Genomic DNA, 18,852 nt, shown 5'->3' with positions numbered 1-18,852 from the left:
CTTTACAACTGAATAGTTTCCAACACTTTCGGTTCCTTTTATACATTCACAGCAGGATTAATTGAAACGCAAAGGACATCAACGATGTTAACAACTATTTATTGAAGGATTCTTCTATTCACCTAAAAGTAGCAACTTAGCCGGGGGTATAGTTTTATTTTTCAATGGTTTTATTATAAGAACATCTAAATTATATTATTTGACATTATTTCGATAATTCCATTACTTTACATCTTGACATGTATACCTAGTTTTTTTTTCAAGGAAGTCTAGTACTAAATACAGAAGACGAGCTTACAGTTGGAGACGAATTACGCGGATATTTCAATCGAATGAATAGTACAAATTCATGCAATACACTCTCATCTTCTTAATTGAAAATATTCTTACAATTTTACAGCTATTCTAATGTATAACTCTTTTTAGAATCATAAAACGATATCTGCTTGACACGCAAACTTCTCATTTTCTCCTTAATGCTGACCGTTATTGCTTAGTCTCAAATTTTCATTTCCAACCACCTTGCCGGATTCTTGATAGTGATGTTGTCAACGGTTTTGATATCGATTCCCTTCAACGACAAACGCATCAGAATATTGGTCAGTATATGCGAATAGCCATGTCCACCGAAATGGGTCTGAAAGTAGAAGTTATGGGGAGGGATTTATCGTTGCTCACGAACTTATTTAACAATAATTAGTGCCTATAGCTAGCGATGAACGGTGCGCAATATCCGTACGGTCAATATTGATTCGACAATATTTTATCTCTTATACTAGTGGAAGCATATCTATTCATATTGCTTGAATAAAGTTTGTTATTCTCCGTATCTGGATCACCTTGGCGGTCGTCCACCAAGTAAATGCGAGGCACTTGTTTACAAAAATATCAATTTCCTTTAGTGTTGTTATCTATCAAAGACCTACCAAATGATTCACCATACTTCACGAAGACAAAAGAACGCGTTGAAATTGGGAAGGAGTAAACACACAGATATCAATCAACAATTAACAAAATGCGGAAGCCGTTTGAATCTGCATTCTAATTCATCTATTTTTAGCAGCGATGAAAATCGGACGAACATGATCCGATTCGACGTTTATCCTAAACTGTACAGATCGCGATCTGTACAATTTACGAACAACATTGAGTTCCCATCTTTTACGATTGAATGTTATTACCTTGGACACTCGCACATACCAAAATATTGCAAGATTGAGTCTTGCTCTGAGAAATGAGTTACTCTAGCCGTTCTACCTACGAACGAATCGTGACAACTATTTGCCCCTAGAGCGTGAGTGTCTTTCTGTTTTCTTTGCATGACTACATGCGGGACGTTGAGCGCGCTTGCTTAATTATGTGCACTGTAGATTGAAGCCCCTCAACTAATTATTTAACATTATGTGTACTTTGTTCCCATTTTATTTCTGTAGTTTCGAAAACTTCGATAGTTAGATACTTTTTAAAATCTTCAAACTATTGACGTGGGAAGAAGCAATGTCTTTAAAATTTGAAAGCAAAATTCTTACTGAGTAGCTTTCAATTTAAGTGCGAACTAGGTGCGATGCTCATTGGAATTTGGATTTTGTTTTTAGCCAACAGCATGAAAAAGCAAAAAGGACACAAATGATGCCGAAATTGTTCTTTTGCGAATGCCATTATTAATATACGAGCATGTTATTGGAAAAAATATCCTATAAGTCCGTAATATACTTCTGTTTCCATCAAGTATTACCAGTAAGTCGTCATTGTTCGGTTCTCATGAAACCCTGTCTAGTATTCGCCGAAGATGTACTTTTCAAGCGGTCTCAATCTGTTGAACAGAATTCTGGACATAATTTTGTACGCTGAATTAAGGAGGGTTATTCCTCGGTAATTGGCGCACACCAGTCTGTGCCCTGTCTTAAAGAGAGGATCATTTTATAGCAACCTTCAAAATCAGTAAAAACGTTAAGAACGTAAAATCTGTGACCCTAATTTCTAAAGCAATGTTATCAAAGCAAAGCAAGCAAAATATAATTTAATTCATCTACCTAAAGCAACAAGTTCGTAGATTTATTAACCCTTGTGTGGCCGGCTGGGTACCCGGGTACCTTTTTGGAATTCAATTCGCGATATCTAAATGAATTGTCATAGTAGGAGGTTGAAACTCTGTCATATCCACAATAATGACGGCCAAAATCGATTGTACGGGTTAACTGAAATTTTTATTAAGGAGGGGTTGAGGGAGGGGTTCCGACATTTTTTTACCCTTTAAATGGCCGGCAGGGTACCCGGGTACCCACGAAACTAAAATGCTTATATCTTTGGCAATTTTTAACCGTTTTCAACCGTTTTGGGCTTATTCGATTCAGAATTTTGTCCTTTATCATACTGTTCCAGTATTGGACCGGTCCGGTCCCTCAGATCACCGGGAAATCCGGATTTCTAGGGACATGTCCTGCATAAATGATTTTCGATAGGTAATCAGCAATATAGGTATCAAACTTCTTGATATTTCATCAGCAGGTTGATTTTTATTGATTTGGGTCCATCAGACGTGCAGATCTTCTATTGGCCATTCCAGAACAGGTTCCTCGAGGGGTCATAGATGGCCATGAATAATTTTCAAGGGAACATCAACAATATGGGTATCAAACTTCTTGAAATTATTTCCAGGGTGTGTTCTTGACAAGTTGACTCCGGAGTGGCCATTTTGGAACAAGTTTCCCGGGTGGGGAAGGAGGGGGGGTTTGCTTGGCCAAAAACATTTCTCATTGGATCCCCAACAAAATGGATGTTAAAATTCTTGAAACTTCTACAGCAGACTTTTGTTTATTATCTTGGTTCCAACAGATGTGCGAAAATTTGAGTGGCCATTTCGGAACAGATTCCCAGTGGGGCCAAGAATGGTCATAAACATTTTTCAATGGAACCTCAACAATATGGGCATCAAACTTCTTGAAATTGCCTCAGCAGTTTGTTTCTGATTGTTTTAGAGCCACCAGACGTGCTGCTTTTATAGTTTCCATTCCAGGACAGGTTCCCCGTAGGGTCTTAAGTGGCCATAAATACTTGTCAATATAAATAAATATAATTTAAAAAAAATGCTGCCGTTTTTTGTAATCCGTGTGTTGAGAGCAAAATCATTGCAAGGACCACCCTTTGACACCAGAAGGCAACTAAGTGGACCACCGAAAGCTCCAAAACATCCGGAGAAGTTGCCGATTCTGAAAGTTTATCCTAGAAAACTGAGACTTTTTAGAATTTTAGTGTTGTAGCAATGAGTGAGCAAAATCAATACAAGGACTACTCATTCATCCCGGATGGCCACTAAGTGGTTTTTATAAAGTGCTGGAACATCAGGAGAAATGACCAGGTGTAGAAGATTATACAGTCGACTCTCCACATCTCGATGTTCTATATCTCGATATCTCTCCTCATGTTGATGGTTTTCTCGGTCCCTTCAATCTACATACATTTGGGCATTCTACATCTCGATAACCTCCCTAGCTCGATATCTCTCTATCTCGATGCGTTCTGGTCATATTTTGTTCGATATATTCGTATTTCAAGGCTACTAGACCATTTTTGGACAATAACAAACGCATAAACAACAAGCGATTACATTTGTTTTGTTGTCGTTTTTCATAGCAACGAGCTTTTTCAATCTAGTACAATTTCAATTTTCCTCCCATTCCTCGATCTCTCCTTATCTCGATGGTCCCTCCAATATCGAGACGTCTAGAGGCGACTGTATTTTGAAGTAGCGATTTTTTTATAAATCTATTGTTGGCGATATGCCAATTCTGGAAATCCGTCTTAGAAACTATTACTTGTTGTAGCATTGTGAGAGTAAAATCATCGCATAAACAACGAATTGACCACCATTGGTCATCTGGCACTGAAGGTCCAGAACACCCATAGTAGAGACAAATTCTTGAAAATTGTCCTAGAATACAGTTGTTTGTTATACATGTGACAGCAAAATTCCGCTAAATGGTCCTCCGGGAACTCCGGAACATTCTGAGAGAAGGGCCAATTTTGAATTCATCCTCGTAAACCGTATTGTTTCACAAAACGATTTATGCATCAGAATGAGACCAATACCAATACCAGAACCGACCGTTGACCCTGGAGGTCACTATGATGCTCCAAAAGCTCCGGAATAGCCGAAAAGGTAATCGATTTTGAAAGCTTCGGAACTTTCGAAGATGTGCCAATTTTTAAGTCGTCCTAGAAAGTTGTGAGTTTTTAGAAATCGCTTGTTGAGAAATGTGAGAGCATAATTGATGCAATCTAAACGTATAGCCACAATACATCCAATAATTCTGCGACTTTCAATAAATCGTTCGTTCACTTCAAGTGATGGAATAAAATGGGAAGTACGAAATCGTCTTATGACAAGTGAAGACACTCCACTAGAAGCTCTAAACAACATTTGACTGACGTATTGTAGAGCTCCACAATTGTCAATCTTGGGTGATGTTCCTCCAGTTTTCATAAACGTTTAGGGTTCCCAGGTCCGATTCCACCGCGTGCAGCAGCTAGCGTGTTCGTGGCCTTCAGCGAAGTCACTGGCCTCTATCCGGATCTCTGGTGAATATTGTTTGTGCTATTCTTTCTTCCGACATTCGCACTAAGTGACCGGCCCACTGGAGTTTGCCGTATTTTTACGATTCACAATATTTTCTTCTTGATACAGCTCGTGATTCATGCGTCTGCGCTACACATCTTTTTCTAGTTTCCCATCGAGAATTGTACCTAGCACTTTTCGCTCGAAAACGTCAAAAGCTTTCCTGTCCGCCTCTTTTTACATCGCGTCACTATGCTTCAATCTCTCCACGGTCACAAACGCGGTTGATACGTCGTCTGCAACCCGAATACTTTATTTCGAGTCATCAAGCGTTGCACGTATCATCGTAATCAGCCTCGCCGGAGAACCATGTTTAGACAATGTCTGCCACAGATAATTTCTTTTCACTGAATCGTACGCTGCTTTGAAATCAATAGACAGATGGTGAGTCTGCAAGTTGTACTCCCGAAATTCATAAGGGATCATCTTCAGGCTAAACATCTCATCCGTCGTTGATCGGCCTCCACGGCCAGACAGGTAGATTTTGAAACTGGAACGAAGAAATTGATAAGACTAGCCAGTTTCTTCATCTACTGAGGGAGCGGATCTAGTTACATTTTTTTTCACACAGATTATCGGTGGATTCAGAATGCAAGTCAATGTAGAGAAGGGGGATGAAATGATGATGCAATCACTCGCCCACTGCAAGCCGAATATACCTCTGCACTTGCCACGAGTTCGTACGGAATTTATTGGAATTTTTGGGTCAAGGTTCGAGTGGCAGAGGTCCGTCTTGGTTAACGAACTGCCAATGTTATAGATAGAAAGCAACTGATGGAATTTCTAATTGGATGTAGGAAACAAGCTCTTTAGTTCATTTTCAATTCTAGCAGATACTGCTAGAATAGTCAAGTTGAAGGAATAGAAATGGAAATGGTATGGAAGTCCATTTCCAGTTCTAGCGATTGCTAGAGATAAATATAAAGAAAGATACAAAGTAGGAGAATGGAACGGACCTTGGAATGAATCCACGACCTCTCGCGTATGAGGCAGAAGCAGTAGCCTTATGACTACCAAGCCCACTCGCTTCTCCCTCTCTTTTTACTTTGTTACAAAAAAATTGTTCACGATTACGCAACTGTTGACAACAAAATGTAAGAAATGACGATTGCTTCGGGAATTCCGGTATTTCAGGAGGACTTCTTGGTGGCCACTCGGGATCAATGAATTATATTGGCAATCTCGCGCTTAGAATCATAAGGGCGTAACTGTTTTGATCGATTTATCTTCGACGAGTTCATGGTTGTAATGAAGGATGATTGCATCTTCTACCTGAAGTGAATATAAAATCGATGAAGAGAAATCGATCAATACAGTTACGCCCCTACGATTCTAAGCGCGAGTAAAGACTCTGCTTCTATACTGCTATTACAAACGATTTTCGAAAGTTTCTAGAACTGCAATAATTGACCACTGCTCTGGATGTCCCTGTACTTCTGGAGCACCATTTGGGGACCACCAGGTAGCCCTTGCATTAATTTTGCTCTCACAACAAATGACGAATTTCAAGAATTAACCACTGCTCCGGATGATTTGGAGCTTCCCAAGGATAACTTAGTGTCCACCTGGAATCAATTGATGGCCCTGGACATTTACTTTACAACGGATTGTTTATAAAAAAGGCGCAAATTTCTAGAACAAACTTTTGTAGTATGTATTGGTTTTGATGTGACAATGTTAAAACAAACGGTTTATGAAAAGTCGCATCTGTCTAGAAGAATTTCTGGAATCGATCATATCTCCGAGTGTCCGGAATCTTATGGTGGGTCTCCTGCTGATCACCCGGCGTCAATGAGTGGTCCTTGCTTTGATTTTGCACTCACATTGCTAGATAAATTGATTTAAAACAAAATGCGGCTCTGAAAATGTTTATGAACATTCCTGACTCCTCAGGGAACCTATTCCGGAATTGGCAATCCGGGGTTAACTTGTTTGATGTACCCTAATAGATCAGAAATAAACGCTTGAGACAATTTCAAGAAGTTTGACACCCATATTGTTGGGGTTCCAATGAGAAATGTTTTTGGTCAACCCCGGCTCCCTGGGAACCTGTTCCAGAATGGCCACTCCGGAGTCAACTTGTCTGGTGAGCCTAGGATCATGAAGGACATACGCAAGAGTTAATTTCATGAAGTTTGATACCCATATTGTTGATGTTCCATTGATCAATGTTCATGGCCACCTATGACCCATCGAGGAACCTGTTCTGGAATGGCCAATCGAAAATCTGCACTTCTGATGGAATCGATAAAAATCAATCTAGTGATTAAATTTCAATAAGTTTGATACCCATATAGCTGATTAGCTACCGAAATCCACAATCAGTATCATTTATGCAGGACATGTTCCTGGAAATCCGGATTTTCCAGGGATCGAATTGGCCGGATCGGTTCATTCTGATAACATCTTCATAGAAGAGAAAATTCTGAATCGAATAAGCCCAGAATAGTTAAAATCGGTTGAAAAATTCCCGAGATATAAGCATTTTATTTTTGTGGGTACCCGGGTACCCTGCCTGTTAAGGGTGTTTTTTGCCGGCCACACAACGGTTAAGGACGTTACAAAAATTATTTTTAACTTTTGTCCCTCCTTTCGATTTTTTACTCGAAATATCCGAGAATTGTTTTCCGATAAGTATGTACCAGCATATTTTTTTCTCGTGTTTTTTAAATATTTTTACAAATTTTTGAAGGAAATGAAGGATAATGGTTTTGGCAGGTTTGGACCTATTATTTTTTAAAATGGGATATTAAGATCAAGAGGGTAAGAGAGTTTCATAGCGTAATGACCTCAAGCGGAATGGGCGCTTTGTGTTCTAAATTTAGAATGCTTTGAAACTCAGATGTGAAAATGTACATTATGTGGAAGATTTTGATTTGAAACATGTATATACAGAAAAATATATTAAGCTCGTTTAGTGGAATGTATTAAACCGTCTAAGACGAATTAAGTACTGTCCATTTAATTCCACCAGTTAATTTTCGTTATCTTTGCAGATACGTATTTCGAGTCAAGTCGAGTCAAGTACAAGACACTGAAGACGACCACACAGTTGTGGTCGAAATACGTATCTGCAAAGATAACGAAAATTAACTGGTGGAATTAAATGGACAGTACTTAATTCGTCTTAGACGGATGTATATACACTTAATCAGCAGTTCGGTATTTTGTATGCCGAGTTTCAACTAGAAAATTTCTTTTTTACTGAAATTCCAGTTTGTTAGTAGACCAACAACGTTTGTCAGTAATAAATTCCCGAGTCTCGGTAACAAATTCTGTTGATTATTTTGACTATTTATTTTTGCTGAATGAATCATTAAATCCATAAAATGCTGAACGGCACAAAAAGTCGGTAGAAATTTATACAGCGTCATCGGTAAAAAATTAAAATTTGCCGACCAGCCTTTTGAAAATACAAAACATGGTTGTAGGGCTTCTCGCTCTTGTTTTGTTGCTTTTGTCTTACCCGTTGAGCTAAAAATTATTTTGTAAATTGTGCTGGTTGGACCTGCGTTTCCAAAAGTGAACTTTTTTGTGTTTTACAAAACTCAGCCACAGATCGCATAGCTGTGTAAAACAAGTCGAAATGCATCGATGCCCTCTGCCTTTGCAAATTTTCAAAAGAAATTATCATGGAGTATAGCCAAAGCTTCTTGAGTTATCAAGAAGCTTTGGCTATACTCCATTTTTCTACTAAACATTTGTCATATTATGCTACATATCGTAAGTGATGATGATAATAAGTGAGAGATTTTTTTTCATTCAATCTCTATCAATCAAAAACTGCCAAAGTCTTTATTACTTTATACTTTTATTTTATGCAAATGAACATTGATTGTCAGTCAGTAAAATAGGATTCCAAAAAACAAATCCTCATTTACTGACTAACTCAGTTATGATCATATTTATTTGACTTTTTCATTTATGCCGAACTCTCGGTAATGACAATTTTGTTGTTAAAATTACTGGGTTCCATAGTCCAAAAAATCTCGATTTTTAGATTTTGAAGAAAAGATGGATACATTATCAATTGAAATGTCGCCTCTGCTTCAATCCTGGCAACGAAATTGATGAAAACTTGAAGTGTGATATGAAAGCGATATGAAACCTAGAGAAGAAACTTATTTCTAAAGAAAGGCTATGAAAATATAAAGCAAAATTATGCTACCAAAAATGGATGTTAATATCCTTGAACAAACATATTCCTTATAAGAATCGATTAAACAATCGCAACAAATTCAAATTTTCAAAGGGGAAGGCCTCGTAGTAACTTTTGAATGAAAACTGGGAATTGAATTATTTGACATTGCTGTATGCTGGTGTTGCGATTTGTGACACATAGTGTGATTCGTTTAAAGCACAATGCAAACTATTGTTAAGCTGTGTTAAGCAAACTGTTGTTAATGTCACGAAAATAAAATTGCACCAAAGTGACGAACATTCCAAATTGTTTTCAGCAACGAATTTTTGCTATTAAATAGATCCCTTATCAGAAATCAAGCAGTATTTTTAACCTGAATTTAGGCTTAGTTCTGAAGTATTTGGCCTCGCAGTATTGGAGGGAATTTAAAACTATGTTTTTAATCTTTTCCGGGATAAGAAAAGTATCGGGAAATGGACTCTCTATGTTTCACTATTTTAACAACTTTATAACCGTCATTTAGTTAATGCAACTAATAGAAGGATGTTTGAATTTTCTAAAATGTGTCAGTTTTCTAAATAATGTCAGTTTAAGCTGTTAAAGACTATACGCAGGAGTCACGCGGATGCGCACCCTGAATTCCACCGGCGAGTATTTATGCCCGCGTATTTTCGACGCGCGCCTACGTGTTTCCTTTTATTTGCACCGTAAAAAACATAAGAACATGCCGTTCCGCATGTGAACGATGTGAACGGGCAGCCTCTAGCGAAAGCACATGTCCGATTTGAAAGGAAGAATCACGATCATTGCAGCATTGATCGTGATTCGATTCCAGTTGATCGTAAGTTGTACATGTTCCGATTAACTTGATGTCTACAACTGTACACATTGAGAGTAACGGCTTTTTGCGTGCTCTCGCAATAAACGTTAAATCGCGTGAGTTGCAAGCTGTGAGTGTAGACGACACCGATTTACGTGTATCTTGTTCTCTTGAGATCATGGTAACTCACTACCCGAAACGCTCCGCACGAACAAGGCTGGAGAGCGCAAAAGCATCGCTTACTGACGATGATGCTAATAGATCTCACATAAGCTGTGTACATGTTCGTTGGTCGCTAGAAGCGATTTTCTAACATCGCTGATTTTAGCGATTAAACACACTGCAATTGTTTGCCTAATTGTCCCATCTTGTTCAATTAATCAGGTGGAGGACGCCTCATATTGTCTTGTGAGCAAATGATTGTCTTGTGAGCTTATGATTGCTAAACTTCAAAATTACACATCATTATGTATTCTTGAATTTGAAGTAACTTGTGAATTGTGATCGCCCATATAAAGAGTTAAGAGCAAATGGACTTGCTTTTTTTAAATAGATCACATCAGACAATTATGAGTAGAACGATTATTATAATCAGCGGCTGGAATGTGTATATGCATTGCATATTTATCAAAGACAAGCATCGTATATGGATAAAAATGCATTGCCGCTTCTACCTCATTAATGACTCATTAGCCTTCGTTATTCACATTATGTGTAAATCTTTTTAATCTGTGGTTATTTGTGAATTCATTTTTTACAAACTCCTCTCATCATGCACTTCCGACATTGGATTCCCTGGATGTATTGTGCAAAGTCCAGTACGACCTCTAGATCATTTTTTTTATTAACAAAAGAAACCGCTCAAATCATCTTCCGTTATTTGAATGAGTTCGTGGAAATTTATCAGCTTCGGCTACAGATTTACAACAGATCAGCATTACTGTATACATGCAATCCTTCAAAAAAATCCCCGGATAGGGGAAAGTGGGTAATATTTCCTACAGCTAAGCAAAGACTGCTTTAACGTCTTAGTTGTAAAGATTTTCATAGGGCACTGCAAGGACGAATCTCATTCTCTTTCGTTATTTATGAAAGTTAGAAAACAATACGGCCAGTCAGTAATTGTCAATTTTGTGGTTTTCTAATTTCTTTGCAGCAGTCCGCTTAGAGATAAAGCAGCCCTATTGTTTACCTTCTACCTGTTTATGTTTACCTTCTACAACAATTAAAAAACATAGCTAGCTGATGCCACCTTAAGGTGATTATAGAATGAAGCCAGAAATCGGCCATTTTGTAAACCACGTGCTTTTCCAATATTTTTTTCAAGAGCACGAGATGAAAGAACCATTACGCGTATGCGCCTGAAATAATGGTAGATCGTTTGCTTAGTTATGCTGAACAATCCTGATTTAAGTTTCGGCACTGTACGAAAACTATTACGCCAGATTTGGGCTTTTGGAAATGTATGCAGATAAACGTGTGGTGAATTTGAAATTCACCACGGGCTTCATTCTATAATCACCTTAAAATTGTTGAAAATGTCAATCATATTGATAATACATATTCACATTTCAAAAAAGTGGTGATATTCTATTGCCGGAAAACTCATGAGGTAAACGCCTTTTAACTAGCAGCCATTAGGGAACAACCCAAGAAGCTAGACTCATTGTGATCTACCTAGCATTATAGGGCATGTTGTTAGGATTCTGGACAGCATCCCTGCAAAGATGGTGTTCGATTTAGATCTGTTTGGTAAGAAGAAGCGCCAGCAAGTAACGGTCAAGAAAAATACAGCCAGAAGTCGGGTGCTAGTATAGCGGGTACCCGCTGCAACACTCCCAACTCTACGGCGAACCCAATATCCAGAAGGTGGCAAAATGTAGAATGATACGATAGGCTGGGCATGTTGTAAGAACTCCGAACAGCAACCCTGCAAAGATGGTATTCGCTTTAGATCCAGTAGGTAAAAAGAAGTGACGGACGAGAAATATGCTGCCAGGAGTCGGATGCTAGTGACTGGTACCCGATGCAATAGAGAACAGTACAGTGCAGCAAGAGCAGAAGTGACGCGAATCCACTGCAGAAATAAAAGGCAGCACGAAGGAAGTGTAATAGCTGAAGCGCCGGAAAGCATGGATAGAAAAGATATGCCGAGGTTTGCTAGTGCCCGACATATGCAATGACTGAGAAGGCAATTCGCTTAGGGAACATCCATAAATTACGAAGCGCTTAGAAGAGGGGCCATGAAATGAGACAATTCATACAAAATGTTCAGATGCTTCATACAAAAAGTGTGGCATAGGGGGAGAAAGGGTCGAAAACGGCATTTTTTTGCGTTACGTAATTAATGAATCATCCCTAAAAGACAAGACTATAGGTGCGGTCAAGTGGAAGAGGCATTCAAGGATTTGTTGAACAGTGAAAACGAAGGTGTATTAAGAAGAAGTAAGAACATAATCGACGATGGACAATCTGTGGAACCTCCAACGCTGGATGAGGTTAAGAAAACTCTAAATGAACTGAAAACAAAAAAGATTGCTTCCTAAACTTGGCAGTGAGCAGCTGCATCAATCGATCCAACACATTCAGAAAATATGGGAGGATGAATAACTATCTTCCGGCTATTAGGGTTGCCTCATATGCCTTTAAGATCTTTAAGAAAGGGCACAGACTAGAGTGTGGCACTTACAAAGGGATCACTGTTCTGAACTCGACGAAGAAATTCTGTCGCGTATTATTATTTACAGACTGAGACCGCTTGTGGAGTCCTTCGTCAGGGTATACCATGCAGGTTTTCGTGAGAGCTGGTGAACGAATGGATGAGATGTTTAGCCTGCAGATGATCCTTAATTAAATTCTTCGGAATTTCTCAGGAAAATTATTCGGATTTTCCATAGGTAATCTTTAGTATTCTTTCGTTTTTTTATTCCTATGGGAAATTTTTCGGAAATTGGAGCTAATTTCGTTGGATTTCTAATAAAAATTCTTTATATTAACCATAAGCAATTTTTTCGGTAATTCCACGAGAAATTGTTCAAAGAGGGGAAGGGTCGTTTTGAAGACAGTCAATCAGCGGAAAAACCATTTGGTCAAATGTCACTTGGATGAATAACACGTTAAGCCGAAAGTCACCTAGGTTAATTCCTTTTGGCCGAAATGAACGTTTGACCGAATCGGTTATTGGGCCGAAAAAAGTTTGGCCAAAGTGACATACTTCGGCCAAAACGCAAAGCTTTTGGCAGAAAAAATCGTCTGCTCAACAGGTCGTTTGGTCGAAATGGCCGTTTGGCCCAAAATGTACTTTCGCCGATATGGTCGTTTGGCCCGTTCGATCAAATGGCCATTCTGCTAAACGGCATTTTCGGTCACGTGAACTATTCGAACAAAAAAAATTTTCGGTTAAATAACCAGTTCGGTCGTTTGTTCGTAATTTTCGACCAAATGGACATTTTGGCTAAATGACTTTTCCAGCCAAATGACCTGTTCGACCGTATATTCATTTCGATGGTTTGTTCGACCCTTGTAACCTTCGGCCAAGTTCATACGGCCGAATAGATCGTTTGGCCGAATAGGTCATTTGTCCGAATGGGTCATTTGGCCGAACAAGTCAATTGGCCGAATAGTTCATTCGGCCGAAAATGTTATTTGGGCCAAATAGGTAATATGTCGTCTCACTTCTCATTACTAAATCATCATTTCTCACTGCTCACTGCAAAAGTGAGAAATAGGGAGTTAGAAATAATGAGTGAAAAGAGAGGCGTCTCCCTTCTTACTTCACCCTTCCCACTTTTCACAGTGAGAAATGAGACGTCTCACTTCTCACTGTGAAAAGTGAGTAGACGTTTCACTTCTCAAATCGCACTACTCACTTTTCTCAGCGAGAAGTGAGAAATAAGGAATTATTAATGAAAAGTTAGACGAATCACTTCTTACTTCTCACTAATCATTTCTCACTTTTTATTTCTCACTGTGAAAAGTGAGTAGTGCGAAGCGAGAAGTGAAACGTATCACTAATAATTTCTCACTTTTCACTTCTTACTGTCAAAAATGAGTAGCGCGTGAGAATTGAAACGTCTCGCTACCCACTTCGCAACTCTGACTTTACACAGTAAGTGAGAAATCAGGAGTGAGAAATGAGACGTACGAAGTGTGAAAAGAGACGTCTCACTTCTCACTAATCATTGCTAACTTGTCACTGGGAGTGAGAATTAAGACGACTTACTTCTAACCTTGCACTACTTATTTCTCACTTCTTATTGTGAAAAGTGAGAAGTGCGAAATGAGCAGTGAGACGTCTAACTAATCACTTCGCACTTTTTACTTTTCACAGTAAGAAGTAAGAAATGATTAGTGCGAAGTGAGAGAAAAGTCGTCTCATCTCTCACTACTCATTTCTCACATTGTCTCAATTCTCACTTCTCACTCCTCATTTCTTATTTATCACTTCTCACTGTGAAAATTGGGAAGAGCGAAGAAGAGTTGTCTCTCTTCGCAGTGAGAAGTGAGAAATGATGATTGATTAGTGGAAGTGAGACGTCAAATGATCCTTTTAGCTAAATGACATATTCAGCCGAACGACCTATTCGGCCGAATGACTTGTTCGGAAAAATAATTTGTTCGGCCAAATGACCTGTTCGGCGAAATGATCTGTTCGGCCAAATTATTTGTTCGGCTATATGACCTATTCTGCCAAATGACTTTCGCCCTGATTGTCTGTTCGGTTAAATAGTATATTCGGCCAAACAACAAACAACGAAGTGGCATTCGGCCGGATGGTTTTCGGAGAAACGGCCCTTTCCCGTATAAAACACTGATTCTACCAGTGCCCTTTAGGGACATGAAGCATGGACGTTAGAAGAGGCGGACCGGAAAGCTTTCGGGGTTTTCGGGCATAAAGTACTGGGCTCTTTCATATGACTGTTTGCATGGTTTGCATGCTCGTTTCGAGTCGAAATGCGCAATGTCACCCCTGTACTCGGTAAAGAAAATGGTTGTGGCACAGACACATGAATTCCGAGCTGTATCAAGTGTACAAAGAAGAAAATATTGTGAATCGACTAAAACACGGCAGACTTCAGTGAACTGGTTAATTAATGCGAATGTTCATGGAAGGATAAGAACACACTGGGTGCACGCGGTGGAATCAGGTCTGGGGACCCTAAACGTTCGGGGAAACTGAAGGAACATATTGAGGTTATGGAACTCTACAATATACCAGGCATCCAGGTATATGGTATAAGAAGGCGTGCAATTCAGCAAGCTAGGTGAGAAGAACAGCTGCAGAACAATTTGGCGAGCATTTAGCGCAATCAAGGATGTGGCCAGGCATCGAATACTGTGGAGTCAAATTGTTAATTCAGTTTTCATAAGTTAGGGGAAACTGGGGTAATATGCACCCCCGGGGCAAAACGACCCTTTGGCATTTTTAGTACATTTTCGGCAGTTTTTTCAGTGTATTTATTACAGCGCATGTAGTTCGGATCTAGGATAGGATGTGACAATTGAATTGCGACTGCCTTGTTGTTTCCTCAGTCGGTCGCTTCGACGAGGTGGTGGCCAGTGCTTCCGAATAATTTTTATGCAAAATCCGCCGAACAATATATGTAAAAAAATCATGTTTTCTCGTTCATTTCTTCCATTATTCGTAGTAAAAGATGCTACGTACTATCAGAAAAAAGTTTAAACATCGAATTAGATTAGTTTTATAGTGAAATGGGCAAAAAGTTGGCAAATAATGCTTCAAATCAAGAGTTTTAAATTAGCATAGCACTTGAGAATCATGCATACATCATTTGCAGTCTAGCATAAATTAATTTTACCCAAAAAATCAAATATCAAACTTTTGAATTTTTTCATAAATTTCAACTTATTAACCCAGCAACACGGCCAAGGTAACAACAAGCTGCCCTTTTGAAAATGTGATACCGCCGATCGAAGTAATCGATTGTCATTTTCACCCAATCAGCAACCGGTACGATTTTGACAGAAAACCGGTACGATTTTTAATGACTAATTGGCACATCCTATCCTAGGTTCGGATTATGAAATACCAATCCAGTAGTAAACATTCTCGAAAATATACCTGGAACATTGCTAAAAATTCCAAAAGGTCGTTTTTCCCCGGGGGTCCATATTACCCCAGATACCCCTTAATAGATAATGCGGCGAATAACCGAAAATAAGACGAAACTTACCAATCGATGCTTTGTGTGTATATCATGTGACATTAGAACACGGTCTTCGTATCCTTCGTTGATCATGTGCACGACACTTTGCAAACGTTGCTCGTCAGATGGCATATATCCACAATTGTTCAACTGATAGTAAGAACACTCCGTACCAAAAAGGTCGAATTGGCAGTATGTTCCCAATTTGGCAAACTCCAATAAATCATCGTGATCTAATATGGTCCGATCTGTGAATATCATTCAAAGGTACAATAAAACGTTATCGTTTATCATCAGACTTATTCACTTATTACCTAGATGTGACATAACACATTTGTCAGCCTTGCCTCCAGCTTCCAAGTACAAACGAACAATCTCACTCGGTGCATCTTTATCTCGACCGGGATGGAAAGTTACCGGACAGTTCAGCACGCTTTGAGTCTCTCCCGTAGCCTGGATAGCTTTCTTCTCAAATGATGTGATGGGCCACGAGCTACCAACCTCACCTATCATACCACACTTAATCACATTGGTTTCATTGGCCGTGGTGTCAACTTGTGCACCGAACAGAATCTCCTTTGTATAGAGATCGCCCATCTCTTCTATGGTCATGTGGGTAACGGAGTCTGGTTGTACCGCTTGAACATAATGGCCTGTACCAGCAACGATATGTACGTTACATGCTTCCGAAATGTTGTACAAAAGCTTCAAGTTACGATTGATTCCATGTGAAGTATTCTCGACGATTGTATCTACAAAACGTTACTCGATATTCGACATACATACATTTACCTTATTCATCTAAAATATAAATCCTTACTTCCACCACAAGCTTTGTATTGCATTACATCCTTCAGCACAGCATCATGGGTATCATCATCTTCGAAGTTAACGTTATACGCAGAACTGTAAGGGTACTGACGGACATACCCAACGTTTTGCAGCGTGATCTTTTTATTTACGTACAACTCCAAGCCCGATGGAGGTGCTACGTAAAAGTGATGAAAGTCTAACGACAAATGTTCATGGGTCAATGTGAACCCAAGTTCCTTTGAATCCACTTGTCCACGCACTGGAATATTGTGAATAGCTATAATAACTCGCATGCATCCAAATATACACAAAATGTACTGACCAGTCATAACCTTTGCCATTGTAAGTGAACTGTCGATTGATCTGAGTAATTTAGATTTTTCCCACTGATGATACCAACTCAAACCCTACTTATTGAATTGATGCGCACAGATGAACGGTCTGTTACAGAATATTTGAGAACAACATTGCCTCTTCTTTATACACGAAAATTTAATCAACAATTCTAAGCTTTACTTTGTTATTAACAACAGGCAGATTTCATGGGAGTCTGTAAACAACAAAATCCTCGCAATATCAAGACGCTTATCATCAATTTGTCACCACGAATGATAACTGAAGAGAGAAACAGGGTTCTAAATATAAATCACCTGTAGTGTTGTTGCTGTTCTCCAATGATAACGCACACCATAAATGCTGACCGAAGATGACTTCAAACCAATTTAAACGAGTTGTTTGTTATTGCCGGATCAAACGTAATCAATCGTAAGCGTGACCGACTTTCGTTGCCTTTTTATCAATTGGTTTCAGTTTTGATTGTATTTTATCAATCAGTCATGCAAAGTCGATGGAACAAAGCCTAAACCCACAGACTAAACCTTCACAACAACGTTTTATTGAACAGATGATTTGCGTCGTTTTAAAATTCACTGATATGCTTTTGAGATTGACTCTTGGATGCATAATTCAATTAAACCTATACTAACCATTATGGAGTGCTAAACATTTAGAAATACGGGTAGGTCAAGTTTCAGTGGGAGGGAATACGTATTTCTATAAAAACCTGATTAATCCACCTACCGGTGTTGATGCCTCGTTCATTAGAGTAGGCTCTCATGCTAATGAGGGCAAAGTAAAAACCATCGTCAATTCCGGCGAATTTCCAAAGGTATCAATAAGAGTCGTTCGGGATATAAAGCTATAGCTCTTCGGACTTCCACCGAAACGTTTGTTTTGGGAGCGAACATGTATCGTTCACGTACACTTAGTGTACAAGAAAGGCAAAACGAAATAAGTTCATATGTGCTTATATTGTAAATGTGCGTGCAGAAGCGTACTCCTACCCCATGGCGAGTAGTGTTAGGCCTCCATAGAAACATACATATTATGATATTATTATACATATAATCGAGTATTTCAACACATGTAGGCATTGTGACTGTCGCACTACAAACAAGCCATGTTGATAAGGGTGGGTATCATAGAATGTAATGTATCAACAATAAAATTTTCGCAAACTCTGTTATTTTCCCAGTTGCTGGATGGGATATCAGTAAAAAAGAAAAGAGCTGCTCAATATCACCGAAATCAGTTGGCGGTGATATCTCTATGGTAGTTACTAGAGTGGCGCAGTCTAGCATGGAATGAAAAAAGTAGTCGAATTCTACGGGGTACCCCCCAGGTTGCCTTTGTGTCATAAGTTGGCACATTTGGTCGGGGTTCTGCCAAAACGCACTAAGCGCCAATGAAAAAATACCCATTTTCTTGCACAAGTTTCCGTGTAGCAGATCCAACTGATCACAAATCGTATCGGATATCCTTCCACCCTATGAATGAGGATATCCAACAATAAATTAATTAATGAATTGAGATGGATTGATTTCCGTTTTAATTTTATGAACCAAATATCACAAGTCAGTCGAAATGGCGCTTGGTGCGGTTGCGCAGAACCCCGACCATTTGATTTTAAGTCGTAATGGCGGTGTTGGAGCTTACTCGTGCATATAAAAAAAATGATTTTGGCGGTAATTTTTGAGTCCGTAGTGCGATCTGACAATATTGTTGCAGATAAATCAGTTAAAAATGCCTAGTATGCCTAAAAACGAGTGACACGCTCACACATACGCACAAGGATGTTAACGATCATTCAGTAATTTGCGTTCGATCATTTAGTAGTTTGTCAATAGCACATTCCAGAAGCTGAATATCAAAATATGTTGTATGGTGGACTTCTAGTGCGAAGGTTTTTCTACAACTCTGCCTAATGGTTCGTTGTTTGAATTCCACTAGTAACGGA

The 18,852-nt window shown here is 39.0% G+C and overlaps 1 protein-coding gene across 1 annotated transcript; it reads right to left on the bottom strand.

Annotated features, from left to right (window-relative positions):
* Positions 1-78: 78 nt before the first annotated feature.
* LOC134224491 (phosphotriesterase-related protein) lies at positions 79-17,504 on the bottom strand. Its single transcript, XM_062703853.1, has 6 exons — positions 17,207-17,504; positions 16,879-17,106; positions 16,564-16,815; positions 16,058-16,495; positions 15,771-15,991; positions 79-637 (listed from the first exon to the last, which is right to left on the bottom strand). Exons 2-6 carry the CDS (start codon positions 16,895-16,897, stop codon positions 500-502), a joined length of 1,068 nt encoding a protein of 355 aa, XP_062559837.1. The 5' UTR covers positions 16,898-17,106; positions 17,207-17,504; the 3' UTR covers positions 79-499.
* Positions 17,505-18,852: the final 1,348 nt, after the last annotated feature.

This window comes from Armigeres subalbatus, chromosome 3 (genome assembly GCF_024139115.2).
Source record: "Armigeres subalbatus isolate Guangzhou_Male chromosome 3, GZ_Asu_2, whole genome shotgun sequence".
In the NCBI taxonomy this organism is placed as follows: Eukaryota; Metazoa; Arthropoda; class Insecta; order Diptera; family Culicidae; genus Armigeres; species Armigeres subalbatus.
The sequence above is the reverse complement of the archived record's forward strand: the minus strand, read 5'-3'. Positions and strand labels throughout refer to the sequence as shown.